Source organism: Ursus americanus, chromosome 15, assembly GCF_024610735.1.
Source record: "Ursus americanus isolate L20-20 chromosome 15, mUrsAme1.1.p, whole genome shotgun sequence".
Taxonomy (NCBI): domain Eukaryota; kingdom Metazoa; phylum Chordata; class Mammalia; order Carnivora; family Ursidae; genus Ursus; species Ursus americanus.
The window spans coordinates 33,885,892-33,909,603 of record NC_142141.1 but is presented as its reverse complement, the minus strand read 5'-3'; the positions used below and the strand labels follow the sequence as shown (position 1 = coordinate 33,909,603).

The window sequence follows — 23,712 nt, the reverse complement described above, 5'->3', positions numbered from 1 at the left end:
TCTCCCTCTGCCCCTCTACCCCTCCACCTCACCCCCCTGCTCGTGTGTTCTCTCTCTCTCTCAAATAAATAAATACAATTCTTTTTAAAAATAAAAATAATAATTGGGGCACCTGGGTGGTGCAGTCATTAAGCGTCTGCCTTCGGCTCAGAGCGTGATCCCAGCGTTCTGGGATTGAGCCCCACATCAGGCTCCTCCGCTAGGAGCCTGCTTCTTCCTCTCCCACTCCCCCTGCTTGTGTTCCCTCTCTCACTGGCTGACTCTGTCAAATAAATAAAATAAAATCTTTTAAAAAATAAAATAAAAATAAAAATAATAAATGAAGAGACGTATCAACAGATGCAATGAATGGACCTTTTTTTGGATCTTAATTTAATCAAACCATACTATCACTCAAGTGACATAATTGACAAGACCTACAATATGGCTGTTTTAAAACTGAATTTATAATTTAAAACCCTACCCAAAAGAAAACACTAGGCCTAGGTGACTTCACTTGTTAGTTCTATTAAACTATTACACTATTGAAATAAACACCAAATCTACAGAAACGCTATGAGAAAAGAGTAGGTGGAAATATTCAGCTTTTTTACAAATGAGCTGAGCATTATCCTGATTCAACAACTATAAGAGAACTACAGACCGATATTCTTCATGAACATAGACATAAAAATTCTAATAAAATATTATGAAATTGAATCAAGAAAGACCTAAAAAGGATAATCCAGCATGACTAAATAGGGTTTATCCCAGAAATGCAGTTGATTTGCCATTTGAAAAATATATGTAATTCATCATAGTAACAGGATAAAAGAAAACTTATAAGATCTTCTGAGAGATGCAGAAAATACATTTAACAAAACTGAATTGCCCGGGGACTTCCTCAATTCAATAAAGGACATGTATAAAAAAACTACAGGTGCCATCATACTTAATGGTGAAAGACCAAAAGATTATAAACGAGGCAAGAATGCCCACTTTCACCACTTCTATTTAACATTGTCCTGGAGGTTCTAGCCTGTGCAATAACACAAGAGATGGAAATAAAAGGCATATGGTATGAAAAGGAAGAAAAAAAACTGTCTTTATTCATAAAAACTTATTATTATAGATAGAATATTGTAAGGAATCAACAAAAAGCTAATTCAACTAATAAATGAAGTATCAAGGTGGTAGGCTACAAGGTCAATACACAAAAAAATTGATTGTATTTCTATGTAATAGTATCAAATTGGAAAATAAAATTTTAAAAACATTCCTGTAATAGCATCAAAAAAAAGAAATATTTAGGGATAAACAACAAACATCTGGGCAAGACCTATTCACAGAAAACCAAGAAGCATCACTAAGAGAAATTAAAGACCTAAAACAATGACAGTTAAGCCATGAGCATGAATTCAAAGATATGATATTGTTAAGATGGTATTCTTCCTAAACTGGTTTGTAGATCCAATGTAATTCCAATCAAAATCCCAACAGACTTGTAGACAAGAGACAAGTTGATCCTAAAATATATATGGAAGGGCAAGAAAACAAAATTTAAAAAAAGAAAAAAAATGTATATGGAAGAGCAAAGAAACTAGAATAGCTAAACAATGGGGGGGGATAAAATTGGAAAAGCCACACTGATTTTTAAGACTATAAGTTTTAAGCCACAGTAATTAAGACCGTGCGGAATTGGTGTAAGAATGAATGAATGAATGAATGAATGAAGATCAGTGTAGCAGAATACAGAACTCAGACCTGCAAAGACATGTAAACTGATTTTCAAGATGCTAAGGTATAGCAAAGGAAAGAACAGTTTTTTCAACAAATAATGCTTGAATAATTGGACAGCAAAAAAAATGAACCTCAGGGCACCTGGCTGACTCCGTCGGTAGAACATACAACTCTTCATCTCAGGGTTCTGAGTTTGAGCCCCACGTTGGGTGTGGAGATTATAAATAAATAATTTTTTAAATGAACCTTGACCTTTACCTTATACAACACATAAAAATTAATCCAAATGGATCACAGACCTAATTATAAAAAAGCTAAAACTATAAAACTTCCAAAGAAAACACAGAAAATCTTTCTGATCTTGGAGTAAGCACAGATTTCTCAGCACACAAAAAGCACAACCATAAATATATGTACATATATATACACATATATAATATTTAAATACATTTACATTATATTTAAATATATATATTATATATATACATAAATTGGACTTCATCAAAATCATAAAATTCTGCTCTTCCAAAGTTACCATTAAGAAAACAAAAAAGCAAATCATAGATGGAGACAAAATATTCACAATATAAATATCTCGTAAAGAGTTTTTATCTAAAATACAGAAAAAATTCTTACGGCTCAATAATTAGATAACCCAAATAAAAAGTAGGCAAAATATCTGAACAGGCACTTCCCAAAAGATATACAAATGTCACATAAGTATATGAAATAATGTTTAACATCATCAGGGGAATGCACAGTAAAACCACAATGAGATCTGCACATCCACCGAAGTGGTTAAAATGAAAAACAATGACAATATCAAGCATTGACAAGGATATGGAGCAACTGAAACCTTTTAAATACATTGCTTGTCGGAATGCAAAATGGCACAAATACTTGGGAAAAGTCTCACAGTTTCCTCGGAAGTTACACATACACTTACCATAAGACTCAACAATCCTGCCTCCAGGTACTTCACCAAGAGAAATGAAAACCTGGGACAGACCTGAGACAAATACACACAGCAGCTTTATTCATAAGACACCAAAACTTAGAAGTTCATCAACAACCCCCATGTCCATCAATATACGTGACTAGCTATAAACTATGGTTTAACCACACAACAGAATAATACTCAGCAATAAAAATGACACCTATTGCTGATACACACCATAGCACAGATGAATCTCGACATGGATGGATTTCAAAAGTATTATGCTGAGCAAAAAGTGTCGGACACCGAGTAAATATTGCATGATTTATTTGAAATTCTAGAAGAGTCAAATCTAATTTATAGTCACAGAAAGGAATCAGTAGTTGAACAGTGCTGGTTGTTGGGGTGCAGAGAAACTCACCATAAATGGGTACTAGAGAACTTTTTGGGTGATGGCAATAGTCTACATCTTGATGGTAATGGTAATTGCGTGGTTGTTCATATTTGTTAAAACTCCTCAAGCAGTAAACTTATAGGGTGCATTTTATTATATGTAAATTACACTCTTAAGAAAGTTGACAGGGTGGGCAGAGAATATAATTCATTTTACATTTTCTCCTTCTAATTAAACCTAGAGTCAGTACTGTGGTCTTCACAATTCCCAGTGAGTAGATCTTTGGATATCCTAAACAAATGTTTACATATTGTCTTGTAATTGACATTACCCATTTCCAATAGAATTTCCATGACTTAAATAATACATAAAATTAGAAAAAAACTCGCAATTTGATATTTAATTTATCTCATGCTTACTTTGAAATACAATTTTCACTAATTTTTGTTGGGAGTTTGAGGGACTCATGTACCCTCCTGATCTCTGAGCCACTTGAGAGACCAAGCCAGGCAAATGGAGATTCAGTATATCAGATTTATTGCTGAAGGGTCTAGGTTAAAGGATGTAATTTAGGTTTGTACCAACAACGGCCACCTAATATCTAACCCAGAAATAAACAGACCTGCTCACCGAGGAATGGGCAGTCCTATACAACTACAGGGCTCCCTTTGCAGAGGCAGAGAGCCTTTCACTGCAAAGCTTGTGCCGTGTCTGGCAAGAGAATACAACATAGGCTCTCTGCAAGCATTACAAATCCCCAGAAAGGGGAGAAAGGTTTGCATGTCCAGTTCTTTATCCTGAACTCCCTTTCACAGGGAGTAGGGGGTGATTCAAGAAGGGAGCAATCAAGATTCCTTGCTTAATGGATGTGTAAAGAAGCACCTAGAAAGGAAGCTATCTCTACCCTCCGCCCTCCCAACAAAATGCAGATCAACATTTCTCAACCTGTCTCCCACCATGGCACACAAAGCAAGTTCAAATATGACACGCATTAAGGCACAATTCATGATACATTAGCCACAGGGCTACACCTTCCCTTCCATTCAAGAGACTATATTTAATTGCGAGGGACTCAAGTGACATATTTCATTTTAATTTACTTTGGTAATGAGTCAATCACTTATTGATTAAAAAAAAAAAACCCAAACCCTTACTTTCTCAATCCTAAAATGTCATCAATTACAAAGTACACACCATTGGCTTAATAAAAATCTCTCAGAAAAAAACACATTTAATATACCAATTGATTTAAAGATAATCATGGAACTATGATTCCTGTGTCAACTCACAACTCATGTAGATACGTATATGTCATGAAATCAAAGCTCCAGAATGGCTGGTCCAGAGTCAATTTAGAAAGGCTACTGACTCACAAAGTCTGAAAAAAAAAAAAAATGACAAGATTTTCTTACTGCTGGGACAGGCAGTAAAACAAGCTTTTGACATCATTACATAAAGCATAGTTTTCCAACTGAAGAGGCTATAGTGATCAGTTATAATCATGGCAACTCTAGCTTTCTCAGACAAAACTTGTTTAAGTCTTCACTATAGTTTTGTCACATAACATCAATTTAAAAGCTCTTTACACTCAGACTACTACCATAAAATTCTGTACCTAGGCCCCAACTGCAGCAGGTCTGGGTTCTGTGATCTATACCTTGCATGACTTTTCAATGTTTGTATAGTATTTGTTAGCACATTTAAGATAAATACTCTATAATCTAAAACCCTGTTGTCTAGAGAATAACACGGATTCTCAAATTATCAGGCATGATCTGGATGTGTGATGTTCTGACTAATGAGTGCCTATGCCATACAATTCAACTAAGAATAATACAAATTATATTCAATATAGGTTTAATGTTATTTCAGAAGGTATATTAAACATCTTTAATTGTATCACTCTTACGAACATCAACTATTTTTCTTTCAGATTCAAAAGTATTTGTTATTGCAGTTAACAAGCTGAGCAAATGTCTGTGTAGCAGTATTCGCATCTTATAAAATGATATATGCATTTTTCTCTTCACGCATAGAAGAGTGTTAGTTGGGCATCTTCTGGGGCATGAATAAATGAGCTGCCTTCCTTCTTCATAATTCATTATTCTCTTTCCCTCCATTTTATGTCTTCCAACTTAGGTCTTATATCTGAGTAAGGAAAAGACTAATCTGGCCTACCGCTATCAATACAGGAAAACCACTAGGTTCTTTCACAGAATCTCGTGGCTACGTGCCCTCCATCCTGGGTCTTGCCTCTTTTAGGGTTGAGGCATAGACTTTATGACAAGGATAACCCCAACTGATAACCATCTGTCCTATCAAAAGTAGTGACTCCTCACTTTTAGATAAAGATTACAAAGTTCTCCTACCTTCTTAAAATCAGAAGAAACGGAGGTTAAATATCTCCAAACTAATTCAAGTTCTTCATAGAAACAGCTAACATTTCCTGAGTGCATCCTCTGCAAGACACTGTCCAAGGTGCTTTACATATTTTATTCTCACATAACAAAGAAATTAAATAAATCTAATTTTTCAAAAGCTAACAACACAAAGAGGCAAATCTTTAAAATGCAGGAAAAAAACTATTTATTCACAAATTACATGATAAACAAAAACCCAATATTCAAAACAACATACCAAAGGGTGAATGCTCACTTCCATAGATGCCCAAGCATCTACCCTGGGAAAATATCCTTTATTAAATGAAATAAAATATAATTAGTATTTGTTTTTTGGATTACTCTAAAGCTAGCCTCTCTAACCAGAGCTAACTTTCTGATGTAACTTCGGGGAAAAATACAATACTCTGGAAAAAAAAGAGGTAAGCATTCCATTAAAGGAAAAAAATTTTAAATCATCTCAGAGGGTGGGGGATGGGCTAGATGGGTGACGGGCATTAAGGAGGGCACTTGTTATTGTGAGCACTGGGTGTTGTACGTAAGCAATGAATCACTAAATTCTACTCCTGAAACCAGTACTACACTATATGTCAACTATCTAGAAATTAAATAAAAATTTAAAAAGGAAAAAAATCATCTCAGAAAAATGTCAACCATTACTCACGTGCTCCAACAGGTTAAGGTAAAATTCCTTAAAATAAAAGAGCTTACTTTCATTTCTAACAAGGATAAAATTAATTTTACAACAATAATAGCTTCCTGAGTGTCAGAAGTAACAGTACCCAGTAGTCTATATAATTGTACTACAATATATGTAGTATAAAAATAATTCACATTAGCGATGGCAGTTTTGATTTGTGAATACAACCACCACCTTTCAATGAAATATTTCTTTAAATACATCCTTCTCTACTCATGCATTGTACCACAGTCATGTTTCAGTTTCTATATATGTTGTGCCTAAATTATTCATTCACTGGCACTCATTAACATCCTTACTTTTTTATTTTTAGAAAGATATAATCTAGCTACTTAAAATTATAATTGTAATTTAATTGAGTAGTTCCAAAAAAGTTATCTAGAACAGGACTTCTGAACCATCAGCTGGAAAGTTATAGCAAGAGATAAGTTATTTTCAGAGTTTTTAAGCTTTTAAAAATAAGAAGAAAATACTGCTTTTGACTGGGACAATGCAGTAGTACAATCTGTTATGACACATCTATGAAAGCCATTCGTTTTTTTTAAATGCAGATGTGGGGGCGCCTGGGTGGCACAGCGGTTAAGGTTAAGCGTCTGCCTTCAGCTCAGGGTGTGATCCTGGCGTCATGGGATCGAGCCCCACATCAGGCTCCTCTGCTGGGAGCCTGCTTCTTCCTTTCCCACTCCCTCTGCCTGTGTTCCCTCTCTCGCTGGCTGTCTCTCTCTCTGTCGAATAAATAAATAAAAATCTTAAAAAATAAAATAAAAAATAAAATAAAATGCAGATGTGAAACATGACCCACCTGTGGAAAGGAACACTATCCACTTTAACAACTAGAAAAATGAAACCGTCATTCTGACAGTTATCAGTATTTTACATATCTAATACTGAAGGAGGCAACTACTATTGTCATAATAATCTTAAAGTCAAAATATAAGCACAAGTCAGAATTAAGAGAAACTTTGGAACATGTTCAGAATGTCCACATTTGCATGCATTTTCAGCCAAACGTTCAAAGATTCCACACATACCCAAAGGACAACTTTGAATCAAAATGAATGTAAAAATATTTAAGCTTCGTGACAGACTTACTCTAACGCAACCGGAAGAACAGAAGAGGGAATAGCAAGAGCAGTATGTTTCTAAGGAGGGAAAGAAATCACCGGCTTCCTTTATCATGAAACAAAAGTCAACAAGTTGGCATTTTAATAACACTGGCCGTCAAGTGATTCACTATTAGAAAATTCACTTTTCAAGTTGTGTCTTTAAAATGCATTCACTTATATTTTTGAATTAAATTAAGTTTATTAACCAAAAGCCACTGTACTCAGAATTCTAATCTTAGGAAGTTAAATCATAACTTATCAAAACATAGTCCAAACACTATACAGTAATTCTACCATTTAGTTTTTATAGGCCTCATCTGCAAAACTCACTTTATAAACAAGAGTTTTGCTCTGTTTCTCCACAGCAAATGTCCCTACACCTAAAAATTTTAAGTGGCAATCAGAAAGATTCAAAAGATTGCTGCTACTTCATCGGGCTTTGATAAAAACAGAGCCATCTGGTGGTGTAGCACCGTCCTCCTTCTCAGTGACTGTCTCTACAGTCCCAGAAGCCGACACAATAACCATCGTTTTATTTGCTGGAACCGTCTTCTGTTTCTCAGCAATCGCCGCACAAACAGCAACAATCTCATCACTTTCAAAGTCATAGTCAGGAATTGACTTTGGTGAGAAATGTGTTACTTCCGCTGACGCTTCACACTTTCTAATCTTCTGTGCTACCTTCTGCTGCTCCTGGAGCGTTCTTGCCCAAGAAAGGTCTTCTTTCCATATTTCAGGGTTCATTGGATAGATGTGAAGGGCGACCTGAAAACTTCGAATTGCCTAGGGGAGATAAAAAAAAAAAAAAATCAGAGTTTTTTTGTTTGCTTTGTTCTAAAAAAAAAAAAATGAGTGGATTTAATATAATCCACAGTATTTATCTCTATCTCTTCAAAATATATATATATATTTTATATATATCTTTTTAAAAAACATATTAGAATGTAAGGATAGAAATTAGGGTTGTGCCCTAAACACTGGACGATGATTATGGTGGAAAAAAAAACAGTTAAAGAAGCGTGAAAGAAAGTGCCTGACAAAATGCTGCTGAGGACTCCAAGTCCAATAAAGTACAGGTAGGGCTCTTATAGTTCAAGACAAGACAAATGCATTGTTCCGCTTCTGCAGATGAGCAGATATAAGAATCTAGGGATTTCTTCTTAAACCACGATCAGGAAGGTACTGGCAATGCCTACCGTTAACGCCAAGAGCTTAGATCCAAATAATGCTAACATGTGTTGACTGTCACAAGAGACAAAGAAGGACATTATAGAATGATAAAAGGGTCAATTCACAGGAAGATAGAACCATTATATATTCATTCCAACATCAGAACACCTATATGTATAAAGCAAACATGGACGGAACTGAAGGGAGAAACTGACAGCAAGAAAGTAATAGCAGGAGACTGCAAAACCCAACTCTCAGTAATGGATCCACCGCCCAGACAGAAGATCACTGAGGGAACAGAGGACCTGAACAACACTACAGATCAAAGGGACCTAACAGACATAGACAAAACATCCCTCCCAACAGCATCAGAGTACATACTATTCTCCAGTACAAACAGAACATTTTCCAGGAGAGATCACATGTCAAGTCACAGAACAAGTCTTAACAAATTTAAGGTGACTGAAATCATGCCAAGTATCTTTTCTAATGATAACGGAAGAAAACCAGAGATCAATAGCAGAAGAAAAACCGGGAAATTCACAAATAAGTAGAAACTAAACAACATAATCTTAAACAACCAATGAGTCAAAGAAGAAGTCAAAAGAGAAATGAGAAAACATCTGGACACAAATGAGAATGAACATAACAACATACTAGAACTTACGGATGCAGCAAAAGCAGAACTAAGAGGGAAGTTTATAGAAAAAAGACCTCAATTAAAAAGTTAATTTTACAGCTCAAACAATTAGAAAATGAAGAACTAAGCCTATAATTGTTTTCCAACACCCAACGCTCTCTCTCTCTCTTTTTTTAAGTTTCAAGTTGTTATTTACATTCCGGTTAGTTAACATGTAGTGTAGGGGCGTCTGGGTGGCTCAGTCGATTAAACGTCTGCCTTCAGTTCAGGTCATGATCCCAGGGTCTTGGGATCGAGCCCTGTGTCGAGCTGTCTGCTCAGTGGGAGCCTGCTTCTCCCTCTCCCTGCCACTTCCCCTGCTTGTACTCCCTCTCTCTGTCAAATAAATAAACAAATCTTAATAAATATATATAATGTAATATTAAGTTTCAGGTGTAGAATTTAATGATGCATCACTTCCAACACCCAAGTCTATGTAAAAACCTAATTACTCTTGGGGCTAGCCCCACCTATTGACTTTTAATGTACCACCTGTCCGATTTATCTATGTATTTTCTTGTATTTTTGTCCAAATAAATACAAATATAGGAAGAATGGTTAGATGTTAACAATTTTAGCTTGCTTTCAAAATATTTTAAATAGTGACCCTTCCTTATGACATTTTGAGTAAAAGTCCTTTTTTTCTTATCATTCCAGTCTTTCAATAAAATAGCTTAAGTTTACATAAAAATTACAAATTTAGATTGTTCCAAGTACAGCCCTAAAAATTACATTAAATGAGGAAAAAAATAACACTTTTAATCCCTCCAAGAACTTCATAATTTTAATGGACACAACCGTATCAAAAGGAAAAAAATAACAGTTGAACAACTGGTTCCCTTATTCAAAAAAACTTAAAATCTTAAACAATTTCACTTTTACTGATTGACTGAAAGTATCTCAACTGTGTCACCTGCAGTATTTTCTTTCTTTACAGGGCGATCTTTGCTAAACATTAAATCCTAGAGATTTTTTCCCATTACCATAGACATTAAACAAGCAAAAGAGATAATGCCTTGTAAGCTATTAAAAAAAGCAGAAATGGGGGAAAGTATTATTTGATAGGCTTTGTTTGTTTTTCTGTTAACCCATCAGAAAACAAAATACCATGAATTTCTTTCTTCCAACTCTAGTATGATTTAAGTTGTCAGGTAAAAAAAAAAAAAAAAAAAAGGGCTTTGACTAAACTGGTTTCCATCACTGTGACTCTCATTTCAGATTATCATGCTTAAGTTACTTGCCACCAATTATTTTCTCATTAAAATTCCTTATTATTTCTGAGAATTTGACAAACACCTTTGTTTGGTAAATAGAAATAATATTTATCAGAAAAATCTGTTATCCGTAACTTACTCACGCCATTGCTAGTAAAGTTAAATTCAGGGTCTACCAGTCATTTCATTAGCTTTTAAAGAAACTATTTTTAATTTTGTATTTACTGGGTTTTTTTTCTAACCGTAAAAGGCAAATAAAGCCATGCAAAATCTTAATTAATGACAAACAGAAAATCTGGCACTACTATATTAGATTTGCAAACACTCTTTAGGAAGCTGGTGGCCAGGTATACACAGGCCTGCCAAAACAAAAAGAAAAACAGAATAATTGTCATAGCCAACTCTCATCTATTCAGCCTGTGCTAATACCTGAAAAAAAAATTTTTTTTTTTTTTTAAGATTTTATTTATTTGAGAGAGAGAGTGTGGGAAGGGCAGAGGGAGAGACTCTCAAGCAAACTTCCCAATGAGCACAGAGCCTGACAGGGGACTCAATCTCACAACCCAAGAGATCATGACCTGAGCCGAAACCAAGAGTCGGACGTGTAACCTACTGAACCACCGGGGCACCCCCTGAAAAAAATATTCTGACTCTAATATAATTGATATTTACAATGGATAACGATGTTCAATAATAACTTTGGACTGTGTCAATGGTTTAATACCTTTAAGAGGTAATTTGCTATTTACTTTTTGCATAGATGTAATAAATGGCTATTTACTTTTTGGTTCAGCTAATCAAAAACATGTCAGAATAAAATTTCATCATTATAATAATCTAACTTCCTTACCAGGACTATCTCTCCTAATCCAAGCTGAGCACGTCCCAGAGTTTGCCAAGACTCCCATGAATGTGGGTTTCTCTGGACAGCCATTTCAGCTGCATGTACGGCTGGGAACATTTCATGCAGAGACATTAGGACCTACAGCCAAAAAAAAAGAAACAAAACCTGTCAGTAATATTCATAAACTAGCAAACTACTAATGAATAACCGTATGTAAACTTTTTCATTTTTAAAAAAATATTTTTAGTCTGGTAAATATGGCATCTCAGTGGTTTTGACCCACTCCTCTGTCATGCAGGGTAGGAACGACTATTCTTCTTCCTATTTCTAAAATAACTATGAAAGTATGGTGGCCACTGGCGGCTCAGAGATACATGAACTCTTAATTTCACTTCTGATTATTCTATTTACAATGTGGTTCTCAGGGGACCCCAGGTTTTACTGTTAAACGAGGTAAATTTAAATTTGTTCATCCACTCAACCTATGAACATCTTCCAGATACAAAAAATCATTTAAAAACTCCATAGGCCTCCCCACAGCTGGGTTTTTCGAACCACGTAAAGCAGAAAAATAGGGAGTTCCAGAACCTTCCACTTCAGTCTATTGGAAAGGGCTAGATTTTATCTATCATCTTTGGGACCATCCACATTTCACAAGATTTGTAACACAACTATGATTATTAGGTTACAAATTAAACAATTTATTTCATATAGTTCACCACAAACACTGCCTTTAATATATATGTAGTCAAGACTGAAAGTTGAAGAACCAAATGACGGTCCTCCCAGCACTTCATTCAGCGGACATAATTTATTTGGGGTTTTCTTGGCCAAACTAAAATCAAAGCTGATAAAGAATGTGCCTTATGTTTGAGATCATCACCTGAAAGATATCTGTATGGTGTGTAGATCAAGGCTGAATTGTAACTATTCCCTGCCAAAAATATGTTTGATACTCCATTAGTGATTTTGAAGTCTTTTGGATAACTTAATTCAAGTGCTCAGAGATTTTCTTTATAGACTTTCCCACAAAATAAGAGAAATGTATTTTTAAAATTCAAATGCTATTTTAAAACTATTAATAAATTGAGTCTATTCTGACCTTTTGCTAAGAACTGGGCCATTTTTAGAGAAATATCATCATTTAGAGTCCAACAATCCTCATTCTGAAGAAACAAAACTATTGCTCAATCCACTACAATTAATTTCCAGGAAAGCAAACCCCTTTCATTTATTTAAGAAATCACCAGTGACTTCCTAAAAGACAGCTATCTGTTCATATCTTACCATAGGTTGAAATAAGTGAAGATAAATGAATTTCTAATGTCATGCAAAAGGCAGAGCTGTAAATAATACGGTGATGATATTTTACCGCCCAGGGGACCACCAAGAATACTATGGTAACATATTTTGGAAAGGAAATGTTGAAAAAATTTGAAAAAGACATATTTGAGAAAGAAAATGGATAGAAATGTCATTTTAGTTCATTACTTTTCACCAAACACATACGAACACGACACAGTGAGATTTCATAATGAAAGAGAAATTCTTCATAAACAGTACCTGCGATTTCATCTCGTACAGGGTGGCGTCATCTGGGGTTAACAGCAGTGCTTCATCCCATTTTTGAATTGCCTCTCGGTATCTGTGGTTAAGTTACATTAGTACCATATTTTCAATAAGTCCTTGAGAGTACATGACCAAATTTTAAAATCAGGTACTAAGGAATAATAAGCTCTATTCAAGAACTGACAATGATAATACCGTTACAAAAGCAAGAAAAACTAAGAGAGAAAGGGAAAGGACAGCAAGAGAGAAAAAGACAAATGTAAATAAAAGAGATCTTAGAAATCTTTCCCCAATTTTACTTTCTGGGCTGAGAAATCACTACCAAAATTTCCCCTTTTTTTTCATCAACCTCAATGTCTGCAAATGTTGTCACACAAGTTAGAAGTACCACGAAGAACTTTTCTGAGGAATTTACAATCCAGTTGCAATCCTGGGCTCTCCTGAAACAATCTAGCTGACACAGAACACTTTAAGAAGTTGCCTGGTAATTGTGTAAAGACTCTTCAGTTTGGGGGCACCTGGGTGGCTCAGTTGGTTGAGTGTCTGACTCTTGATTTTGGCTCAGGTCATGATCTCAGGGTCGTGGGATTGAGCCCCGCGTCAGGCTCCACACCCAGCAGGGAGTCTGGTTGACGATTCTCTCTTCCTCTCCCTGTGCCCCTCCACACCGGCCCCCCATGCTGCTCGCACTTTCTCTCTCTAAAATAAATAAATAAATCTTTAAAAAAAAAAAAGATTCTTCAGTTTTAAGTTTCCTTGTCTGTAAATTCCATGGGCTTAGGAATATAATATCTTTTCATCACTATTAGTACATGGTAAGCTTATAAAAAATGGGTCAAATGAATGAAAAACAGTTTAGAGATGGTGATTTCCACCACTACCTTTCCACTGATGTCCTCCTAGTCAGATTTTTCTTGTGAGCTCCAGAGCCACATGGTCAACTAGCATCTCCATGAAGATACCTCAAACTCATTCTGCCTAAAACTGATCTTAGCACGCCACGTGCCAGATCTGCAGGGGCACTGCAGCACTTTCTTTTTTAAATAAAATTAAGGAATAACGAAGTCCCACATGCTATCCCACGCAGTCACGTTCACAGCATCCTTCACAAGTGGTTAACTCATGTATACTTGAATATTTCTAGAAAGAGAAAGTTCTATTTGCCAGAATATTTTCCATTACAATGATGCTGAAACTTTCTATTCTGTACCTTTCCCTCAATGTTACTAATTCTGCTTTCTAGAGCTAAAGAGAAAATATATAATCCACTAGTTTTAATTCTTGGCTACACCAGAATGATCTAGGGAGATTCCGGAAGGGAAGAAATACACAACGCACACACACACACAACTGGTCCTTGCCTCAGCTCAGCTAAAACAGATATTCTCAGAGGAGGGCCCAGGCATCTATATTTTTTGAACCAGGAAATGCTAATAAACACCAAGGTCGTGAACCACAGATAATATGTTTCATAGCATATTAAGACCTATCATGTGCTACCTTCTCCTGAATAACTCATTGTTACCTGTCTTCCAGACCCTTCATTTCCTCTGTATGTGTTCTTCTGCATAATTTCCTACTGACTATGTGAAGATCCAAACCAAACATAGCAACCAAAATGTAGGCCAATATGCACTGATTAATATTTAAACAGAGGACAGTGAAATAAACAAAGGCGACATTTGGGAGAAAATGCAAAGTTGAAGAACATAAAAAAGTACGTTCTGTTTTCACTTTGCTAGAGAGTTCCTTGACTAGCAAGGAATATGAATGGGCAGTGCCATTTCCAGGGGTCTTATGCCATCTTCGCAAATGACAAAGGGGCTACAGACACCTGAAAATAAGTCTGCCACAGAGCCAATGCCACAGCTAGCAGCAGGGTGAGAGTGAGCACGGCAGGACTGTGCTTTCCACATCCTGCCTTAGCTGCCATTATAGGCCGTAGCAGTGGCTTTGCTACTTTATAGTAGCAGGCTATATAAAGCTATGTGCTTTAGATTCACCCTGCAAAAGCTGGGTCTTTGCTTTGAGGCAAACCAATCTGAAAATGCAGACATGGCTATCAGAACTACTGCCTGGACCATGGTTAATATCTTCTTCCCTAACAGGGGCCCCTGCTGAGTACTGAAGAGTTACCTGTTTGAACACTGTGTTTAATTCTGGGTGAAAGACTACTAGAATTTTAGGAACACGGTGTGATCATTATTCGCTTCATTTTTATGATGTGCTCCCACAATGCTGTATGTTTTTCCCTGCTTCTGCCTGCATCAGAAATATTCTTTTTGGGGGGGGCACCTAGGTGGCTCGATCGGTTAAGCATCTGCCTTCAGCTCAGGTCATGATCTCAGGGTCCTGATCAAGTCCCACATCAGGCTCCCTGTTCAGCAGGGAGTCCGCTTCTCCATCTCTCTCTGCCACGCCGCCCTGCTCCTGCTCTCTCCCTCTCTCTCTCAAATAAATAAAATCTTAAAAAAAAAAATACTCTTTTTAAAAATATTTTAGGTAGTTAACATACATTGCAATATTGGTTTCTGGAGTAGAATTCAGTGCTCATCGTAACAAGGGCCCTCCTTAGTACCCATCACCCATTTAGTCCTCCCCCCACTCCCCTCAATTAACCCTCAATTTGTTCTCTATTGTTAAGAGTCTCTTATGGCTTGTTTCTCTCTCTCCTTTTTTTTTCTCTTCTCCCTTCCCATACATTCATCTGTTTTCTTTCTTAAATTCCAATATGAGTGAGATCATATGGTATTTGCCTTTCTCTGACTGACTTAGTTCACTTAGCATTATACACTCCAGCTCTATCCATGTCATTGCAAATGGCAAGATTCCATTCTTTTTGATGGCTGGGTAATATTCCTGTGTGTGTGTGTGTGTGTGTGTGTGTGTGTGTGTGTGTGTGTATCACATCTTTATTCATTTATCAGTCAATGGACATTTGGGTTCTCTCCATAGTTTGGCTATTGTTGATAATGCTGCTATAAACATCAGGGTGCAACAGTCCCTTCAAATCTGTAATTTTGTCACAAATCAAACCTCTAAGAGCAGTGCTAACTGAAAATTATTTAGTTATCAAGGATTTCCCCAAACTCAAACACCTATCTAGAGCCAGGGTCCGCAGAGTGGAAAGTAACAGTGGAAACATGCAGTCTCACCGGCTGCTATCAGTGCTCTTCCTCCATCTCACTCTCAGAAATCCCACTGGAGTGCTCCATACGTCTCTCTGCTTTCCACATATTCGGACACTTCTGCACAGTGTCAGACTATGCCCATTATCATGGCCTGTACAGGTGTGAGTGGCTGGCACACAATTTTCCATTCAAATTCTGTGCTCATCAGGCGATAGACATGGGGTGGTTACACCACTGTGTTCTGTTGCTGGCTCCTACTTAACCTGAATGGGAACCTGAGACTCGCAGTTCTTTTTAGGCTATTCATATGTCAGTGTTAGCTAGAAACTGCCTAATATACTTCAAAGTAAGCCATTTAAGGTATCTTTTTAGGTACCATCAAAATTGTTATTTATGAATTCCCTCTATTAAAACACTATCAACTGGGGTGCTTGGGTGGCTCAGTCGGTTGAGCATTGGATTCTGGATTTCAGCTCAGGGCATGATCTCAGGGTCGTGAAAATGACCCCTGCAGTTAGGGATCCTCTGTCTCCCTCTGTCCCTTCCCACCCTCCAACCTGCCCCAACCCCCTGGTCATAGGCAGGCACCCATGCCCTCTCTCAAAAACAAAAAACAAACCAAAAAACCCCCCAAAACCCCACTATTAACTATACAGAATTAACTAGCTGTTTCTGTAGGGTTACCGCCTATCAGACCACACTCCTTGGATTCGCGTGCTAACCCCTCAAGGGTGCTGTTCTTCTAGTCCTTCCTTTCCCAGCCCCCCACATAAAGTAGCTTCCTTCAAGCAAAACATAATTTTAAAAGAGAATGGTGGCAGAAAAGATGTAAGGACCTCACCTGGTACGCAAGTCAGCAAAGGAGAAGATGAAAAGGAACTTACAGAGAAGGACCCAGAAAGTCTGAACTTTACTGGTGGACTCAAGGGGATAAAGACCACAGCTTGGGGATAAGAGAGAAATGGAAGGAGGGGGAAGGCAGGGTCTGCAGATTCCAGTGGGCCTCTTCCTTCTCTGATCCACACGTGTCCATCTATAATGGTAGCCTAAGACCGCAATCTATGCTGGCAACTAAAACACGTGGTTGGCTGACATCAAGCGTTTGATTTTTTTTTTTAATACAAAATGTTCTTAAATCAGGTCTTCCTCATATTCTATACCTGAGTAAATGACATATGTTTTGATATAAAAAGTTGTTTCCTAAATATACAAATAAAGAACAATCAGAAAATATAGGCAAGCTCACCAGTACACACACCCATACCCCACACACAGAAATTAAAAACAACCATAGTTAATATAGTTAACATTTTATTATATATTCTTCCAGTTTGTTTTAATGTATATCACACATATGAAACATTTTTTATGTCTTTAAATTATCAAATGCTTCTCTCTGAGCATAATGCTCAGAGACTGATTACTACTGCTTCAATACAAAATTCATTCCAATGGATCTGCCACTGTCAGACATTATACTTAAAAGCTGCTAAAAGAGTAAATCTTAAATGTTCTCACCACACAAAAAGAGCAATTATGTGAGGTGATGGATGTGTCAACTAACCTTTTACCATGGTAATCATTTTGCAATATATATGTTTATCAAATCATCACATTCTATACCTTAAACTTACATAATGTTATTCATCAATTATATCTCAATAAAACTGGAAAAAAATTACCCTTTGGCCATTACAATTATCTTTTTGGAAGGAAGTGGGCCATGAATAATTGTTGAAAAAGAAATTTTTGGAGGTCAAATATATACATATTATACTTGATATAAAACTGACTAGAAATAAGATCACCTTAGAAGGAAGGATGGCATAACTTAAGATAGCATTCTTATTAATTTCCTTTAAGAAAAGAGCCAATGAGAGAAGGAATAAATATTATATTTACTTGTCTATACTTCTCCGCTTCAGATTTTCTAGTAATATGACCTGCTGGGGCACCTGGGTGGCTCAGTCAGTTAAGTATCTGACTTGCCTCAGGTCTTGATCTCAGGGTCCTCCCACTGAGCAGGGAGTCCGCTTGTTCTTCTCCCTCTGCCCCCCCCACCCCCGTGCATGCTCTGTCTCTCTCAAATAAATAAATAAAATCTTAAAAAATATATAAATTACCTGCCAGCTTTACAAGAAACATATTTTCAGTTCCCATTGATTTAGTTTTTAAAACTAGCAATCCCTATGCTAATCAAAAATTCAAATGACATTAATACTCTTTGATTATAAGATTATGTATATCTAAAATACAAATCAGAGCACATGGCTGGCTCAGTCAGTGGAGCATGGGACTCTTGATCTCGGGGTTGTGAGTTCAAGCCCCACCCTGGGTGAAGAGACTACTTAAAAATAAAATCTTAAAAAATAAGAAAACTTTTAAAATACAAATTAAATTTAGAATGTTTAATCCTCTAAAAACCAGCTTATATGTTTAACTAGAATTCTAAAATACTTATTTTTAGTCATAGAAAAGGGGAAAAATCCTTATAATGAAGCACAAATAAAGCAAGCCTCTCATGTCCTCCCTCCTCAACCCAGTCTTCAAAATGCATACATATAATAAACACACATACTTAAAAGCTCTACTTCAAATGAACAATTATTTTCAATTTAAACTCTATAAACAATAAAAGAACATGTAAATGAACACTATTTTCAAAACCTTTGTGAAGGACAAAGATAGAACTTTTTTCCTTCAAAAACTTAGAAATAAAAATGACAAACCTATAAACAAATGCTGGTGAGGAAAAGTTCTTTAAAAAGGAGGGAAATCAGCTCACATACATGCACATGACCTTCAAACCCCATCTGTTACTTGGTAACAACATACTCAAAAAAAAGGAAAAAAGTAAAATGTGCTTTTAAGAGAAAGACAGCATTCACAATGGGGGAGGTGGCAGTGGAGGGTGGAGGGCGAGACAGAGGATCTTGAGCAGAATCTACCCAATGCTGGGCTCGATCTCCCGACCCTGAGATCATGACCTGAGCAGAAACCAAAAGTCGGACACTTAACCAGCTATGCCACCCACCTGCCCCAAAATACGTATGACAGAAGTCAACCTCGTGTCACTCCTGTCCTCTGGTCTATTAGATCACTTTCCCACAGGCAACCAGTTACCAGTTCCTTGATATCCTGCCAAAGATAATCTTTAGATTTCTAAGCATGTGGACCTATGTGTCTTTTAAACATCATAAACGGTAACATTCCAAATATATACACCATTCTCTTCCTTGCCCTTTTTACTGACTAGATCTTGGAGATCATTTTGTATGATTATGTATAGAACTGCCTTTTAAAAAAAAACGGCTGTAAGGTAGATCTCTTACTTCCTAAAACTGGGAACCAGAAAGGTTTGGATATGACAGGATACTTGCATTTCATTGCATGCCTTTTAAAATTACATGCATAGGGGGACACCTGGGTGGGTTCAGTCAGTTGATCCCAGCTCAGGTCTTGATCTCGTGGTGGTGAGTTCAAGCCCCACACTGGGCTCCACACTGGGCATGGAGCTCACTTAAAAAAAAAAAAAAAAAAGTAAAACCATGTGCATATGTATTGCCTTTCTCTTTTCGTTAAAAATTGTACAAATAAAGTGGCACCTGGGTGGCTCAGTCGTTAAGCATCTGCCTTCGGCTCAGGGCATGATCCCGGGGTCGTGGGATCGAGCCCTGCATTGAGCTCCCTGCTCAGCGGGGAGCCTGCTTCTCCCTCTCCCTCTGCCTACCGCTCTGCCTACTTGTGCTCTCTCTCTCTGTCAAATAAATGAATAAAATCTTTAAAAAAAATAAAAATAAAAATTGTACAAATAAATTACACAAACCATGGCACTAGCTAAGATCACAGAGAGAGAGAGAGAATGAGAAAGAAAAAAGATACCAGGGCTGGAGTTTTCAAAATTCAGAAGTCAAGTAGAGAAGGAAGGGCTAGTAAAGACAACTGAAAAGCAGAAAGAAAGGAAGGAAGACATTCAGAGTGTGTGTGATTTCATAGAGACCAAGAAGCGTCACAGAGAGAGTGACAGGTCGCTCCTAAGGGAGACGTGGTAACATGTAAGTCACTGGTAACACTGGCCAGAACAGCATCCTTGGAGTGGAAGAAATGGAAACCAGCCTGAGGGCTGAAGTGGAAGTAAGAAAGAAGGGATGGTGAATGTTGACAACTCACTGGGGAAGTTTTTCTGTGACCACCAAAAAGAGAAATGAGAAGATAACTGACCAGGAATATCAAATCAAGAGAAGGCTGACATATATCTCAAACATAGGTCCAGACTGAGCTCATCATCATCTCCTACTCCAAACCTACTACCCTTGTAACCCCAGCTCAGAGAACAGCACCACCGAGTCACAGAGACAGAATCCAGAAGTCATCCTACACTTTCCCTCGGTTACATCAGTCATCACTTCTCTAATTCCTCCTTTCATCCACTGTCACTGCTCCTACGTAGCGTAGGTCCTCAGCCTTCCTTGCTGGGATCATCAAAAATTCAGTTAGTGATTTTCTCTGGCCTCCTCTCAGCCAGACCTCTAGGGCTGGAACACGGCTCTGCCTATTCTTCGGCTGGTTCCAATTTGTCTTTCCTGATTCCACTCGGAAACTCTTTCCTCCCAGAAATCGTCTCACACACTCTTTACTGCTTCTAGTCCCCCATTTAGTTAAATACCCTCCTTTTTCATCATCCAAAGAACTCTCCAAATGGTCCTCTTTACTCCATATCAAAACAATGTCTCTGTGTCACCCACAAAAGATGCTTATGTAGTATTTTCTTTGCAGCATCAATGCCTAACAAAAGCACTAAATAAATGTTCAGTGAGGAACAAAAAAAGATATAAGAAATCAATACACTACACTAATTTGGGTGAGGAGACCACAATATAAAACAAACGCCAAATGATGTCGAATATAATTTTATCTTTGCTGAATCAGAATGACTTTTAGATTTTTTTTTTTAAGATTTTATTTATTTATTTGACAGAGACAGAGACAGCCAGCGAGAGAGGGAACACAAGCAGGGGGAGTGGGAGAGGAAGAAGCAGGCTCCCAGTGGAGCAGGGAACCTGATGCGGGGCTTGATCCCAGGACCCTGGGATCACACCCTGAGCCGAAGGCAGACGCTTAACAATGAAGCCACCCAGGCGCCCCGACTTTTAGATTTTACACAGCTTTAGAGTAAATTTTAATTACTTGTCCTGATTATTTAAATTCTTGATAAAAAGAAAAGTTGCATACATTAAAACACTATTAAACTCAAATGCTTTATTCCAGATATAGTTGATTCTCATTCCCATAGTTATGTTCTATAAAGTCGCTGTGCTGTAAAGACTGAATTCGTGAATACTAAATCATTGCTCCTAGGGAAAATACAAGGTTAAGTCCCTGCAAACCCCTGGTCGTATTTTCATCAACTGATTAATACATAGCCTTGTTCTATGTGTTTCTGTTTAAAGACATCTTATTAAATATACATTGCTGATTCATTAACATTGAACTCATGGCCAACAGCATGGCAACTCATGCCTGGACAAAGCTTACTGAACACACACGTTTTCCCTATAAAATCTGCCTTCTTATCCTTAGGAACACTAGACAACACTTCTGAACTACACCTGGGGGCCGTTTTAAACAGCAAAACCACCAACAAAAGGCACAAAAATGTGGAAACTATAACTCAGACCACAAAAAGGACACTTGTTTACAGTATAAGAGCTGAAACGAGGAGGCACAGTTTCACCTTGTTTGACTCACCTGGGAACATACACAGCAGGCACTCAAGTTTTTTTCAGCTCTGCGCATGTCCACTAATGATTGTGAAAGCACCCTGAGTACTGATTTGGGGCTTACCAATATACTTTAGTGAGTGGGTACACTCATAAATGCAGAGTCCAGGGGCACCTGGGTGGCTCAGTCGAGTAAGCATCTGCCTGCAGCTCAGGTCACGATCCCAGGGTCCTGGGATCGAGCCCCACGTCAGGCTCCCTGCTCAGCAGGGAGTCTGCTTCATCCTCTGCCCCTGCCTCTCCCCCTCCCTACCCCTGCTCATGCTCTCTTTCCCCCTGCTCTCTCTCAAACAAAATCTTTTTTTAAAAAAATAAATAAATGCAGAATCCATGAAGGAGGGTTAACCATATTTAACAAGAAACGTGATAGCATTTTTTCTATGTCAGATAAAATGTACTAGCCACAAATGAGTATCACTTTCCACTAATATCATGACAGATTTCTATCTGATTTCTATCACACAATTTTACATCCTTATATGGAAATATCAAGACAAATTTAAATGCTATTTCTATCCCACGCTGGGTATAGAGATTACTTAAATTAAAAAAAAAGAAGAAGAAGAAGTTTCCTAAAAGTTATTTCTTTCTTTCTTTCTTTCTTTTTTAAAGTAGGCCCCACGCCCAGTATGGGGTTTGAACTCACCACCCTGAGATTAAGAGTTGCGTGCTCTACCAACTGCGCCAGCCAGGCGCCTCCCCTAAAAGCTATTTCTATACAGCTACATTTTTAGCTAATCCCTAGCTAATATTAACATTCCTAATTTTATTTCCTCATTAAAAACTATGTCATCAAGAACTTCAAAGTTTTCACCTTATTTTATACTCTTTTTCTAATATTTACAGGAATTGTGCCCAAAAATGTTTCATGATAGAAATAACTTCTCTGGCTCAGTTTATATGTTCTTATTGGAAGTGCCTTTCCCTCAGAAGCTAAGCAGGGTCGCGCCTGGTTAGTACTTGGATGGGAAGTGCCTTTCCTTTGTTCAGAATATAATATTTGAAATTAAAAGTTTAGTTTATTTCTTCAATTTTGTAAGAGCTTTCACATAGAAATTACAATGATATTGAAAGTAGTTTTAGATAGATTTGAGTGAAAGCTGTGTGACTTCCAATGTAGGTAAATCAGGTTCCAACTTTTAGACAATGATCAATTTTCTGAATTACACCCAAAAAAAGGGTAAGTTATTTTGAGTTTCTTTGTCTAGATTTGGAACAGCATTCTGAAGAAAGCAAGGACAAAATAATGTGTAAGAAGGAATACGATGAACATTCATCATAAGGAACCTAATTTCCATAGCTTAAGATAAGCTCGGAAAGAAAGAAAAAAGAACAAAAAGGCAATAAAAGAGAAAAAACATACTTCCTAATCATTGCGCATTTTCTCAAGACGTACATATTTAGGGGAAGGGAAAGTGGATTGGGAAGAAGTACCGGGATGATGCTCAGACCAGACTTGTGCTCGGACAGTGTGCTTCTATCAGGCAGGGTGCAAGACAGAAGGACACATTAAAAATCAACTCTAAACTGCTCCAAGTTTTAGTCACTATCACTTATTGAAATTATGTGGACCCAGGATTAGGTTAAGTCAGTAATAGTTTAAACTTCAACTATTTACTTACACAAAAGAACAAACATATCTTAAAAGTGTCTAATTTATTACAGACAAGAACAAACAATTTAGGGTGGATCGATTGCCTCTGGAAACAGTAGGAAGGAGCTCTGAAATTACATCAAGGTGGACACACACTGAATAAAGGTCATTTTCCAAAGCAAATTAAAACAATGATGCCAACTCCTACCCAGGGCAGGATGCTTCTTAGTCGTTATTGTATTTAAAGCAATTGCCCTCTTCTCCTCCCTGCCACACTAGACAGCCTGTTTTCTAAGGTAAGTAAAAAGTCGCAATTTAATCTCCCAATTTCTACTTCAGATATAGAGAGCACTTAAAATTATTTTACCATCTATATTATTCACTCATTGAGCATAGACGCAAATGTCACAAAATAAAATTCACTAGAAATTAATTCCAGTATCATGGAAAAACTTGGATCGAATTAAAACATGTAC

At 37.2% G+C, this 23,712-nt stretch overlaps 1 protein-coding gene across 5 annotated transcripts in view; it reads right to left on the bottom strand.

Moving 5' to 3' along the window:
• Positions 1-2,966: 2,966 nt before the first annotated feature.
• Positions 2,967-23,712, bottom strand: part of TTC33 (tetratricopeptide repeat domain 33) — a 37,558-nt gene continuing 16,812 nt past the window's right edge. For 4 of the 5 annotated variants that reach the window (XM_045787330.2, XM_045787327.2, XM_045787329.2 and 1 more), the window contains 3 exons: positions 12,726-12,807; positions 11,169-11,300; positions 2,967-8,038 (listed from right to left, as the gene is read on the bottom strand). In XM_045787330.2, the coding sequence (XP_045643286.1) occupies positions 7,685-8,038; positions 11,169-11,300; positions 12,726-12,807 (568 nt within the window). In that variant the 3' untranslated portion in view covers positions 2,967-7,684. The remainder of the gene's footprint in view (positions 8,039-11,168; positions 11,301-12,725; positions 12,808-23,712) is intronic. The other variant, XR_006777655.2, reaches the window with a different exon arrangement.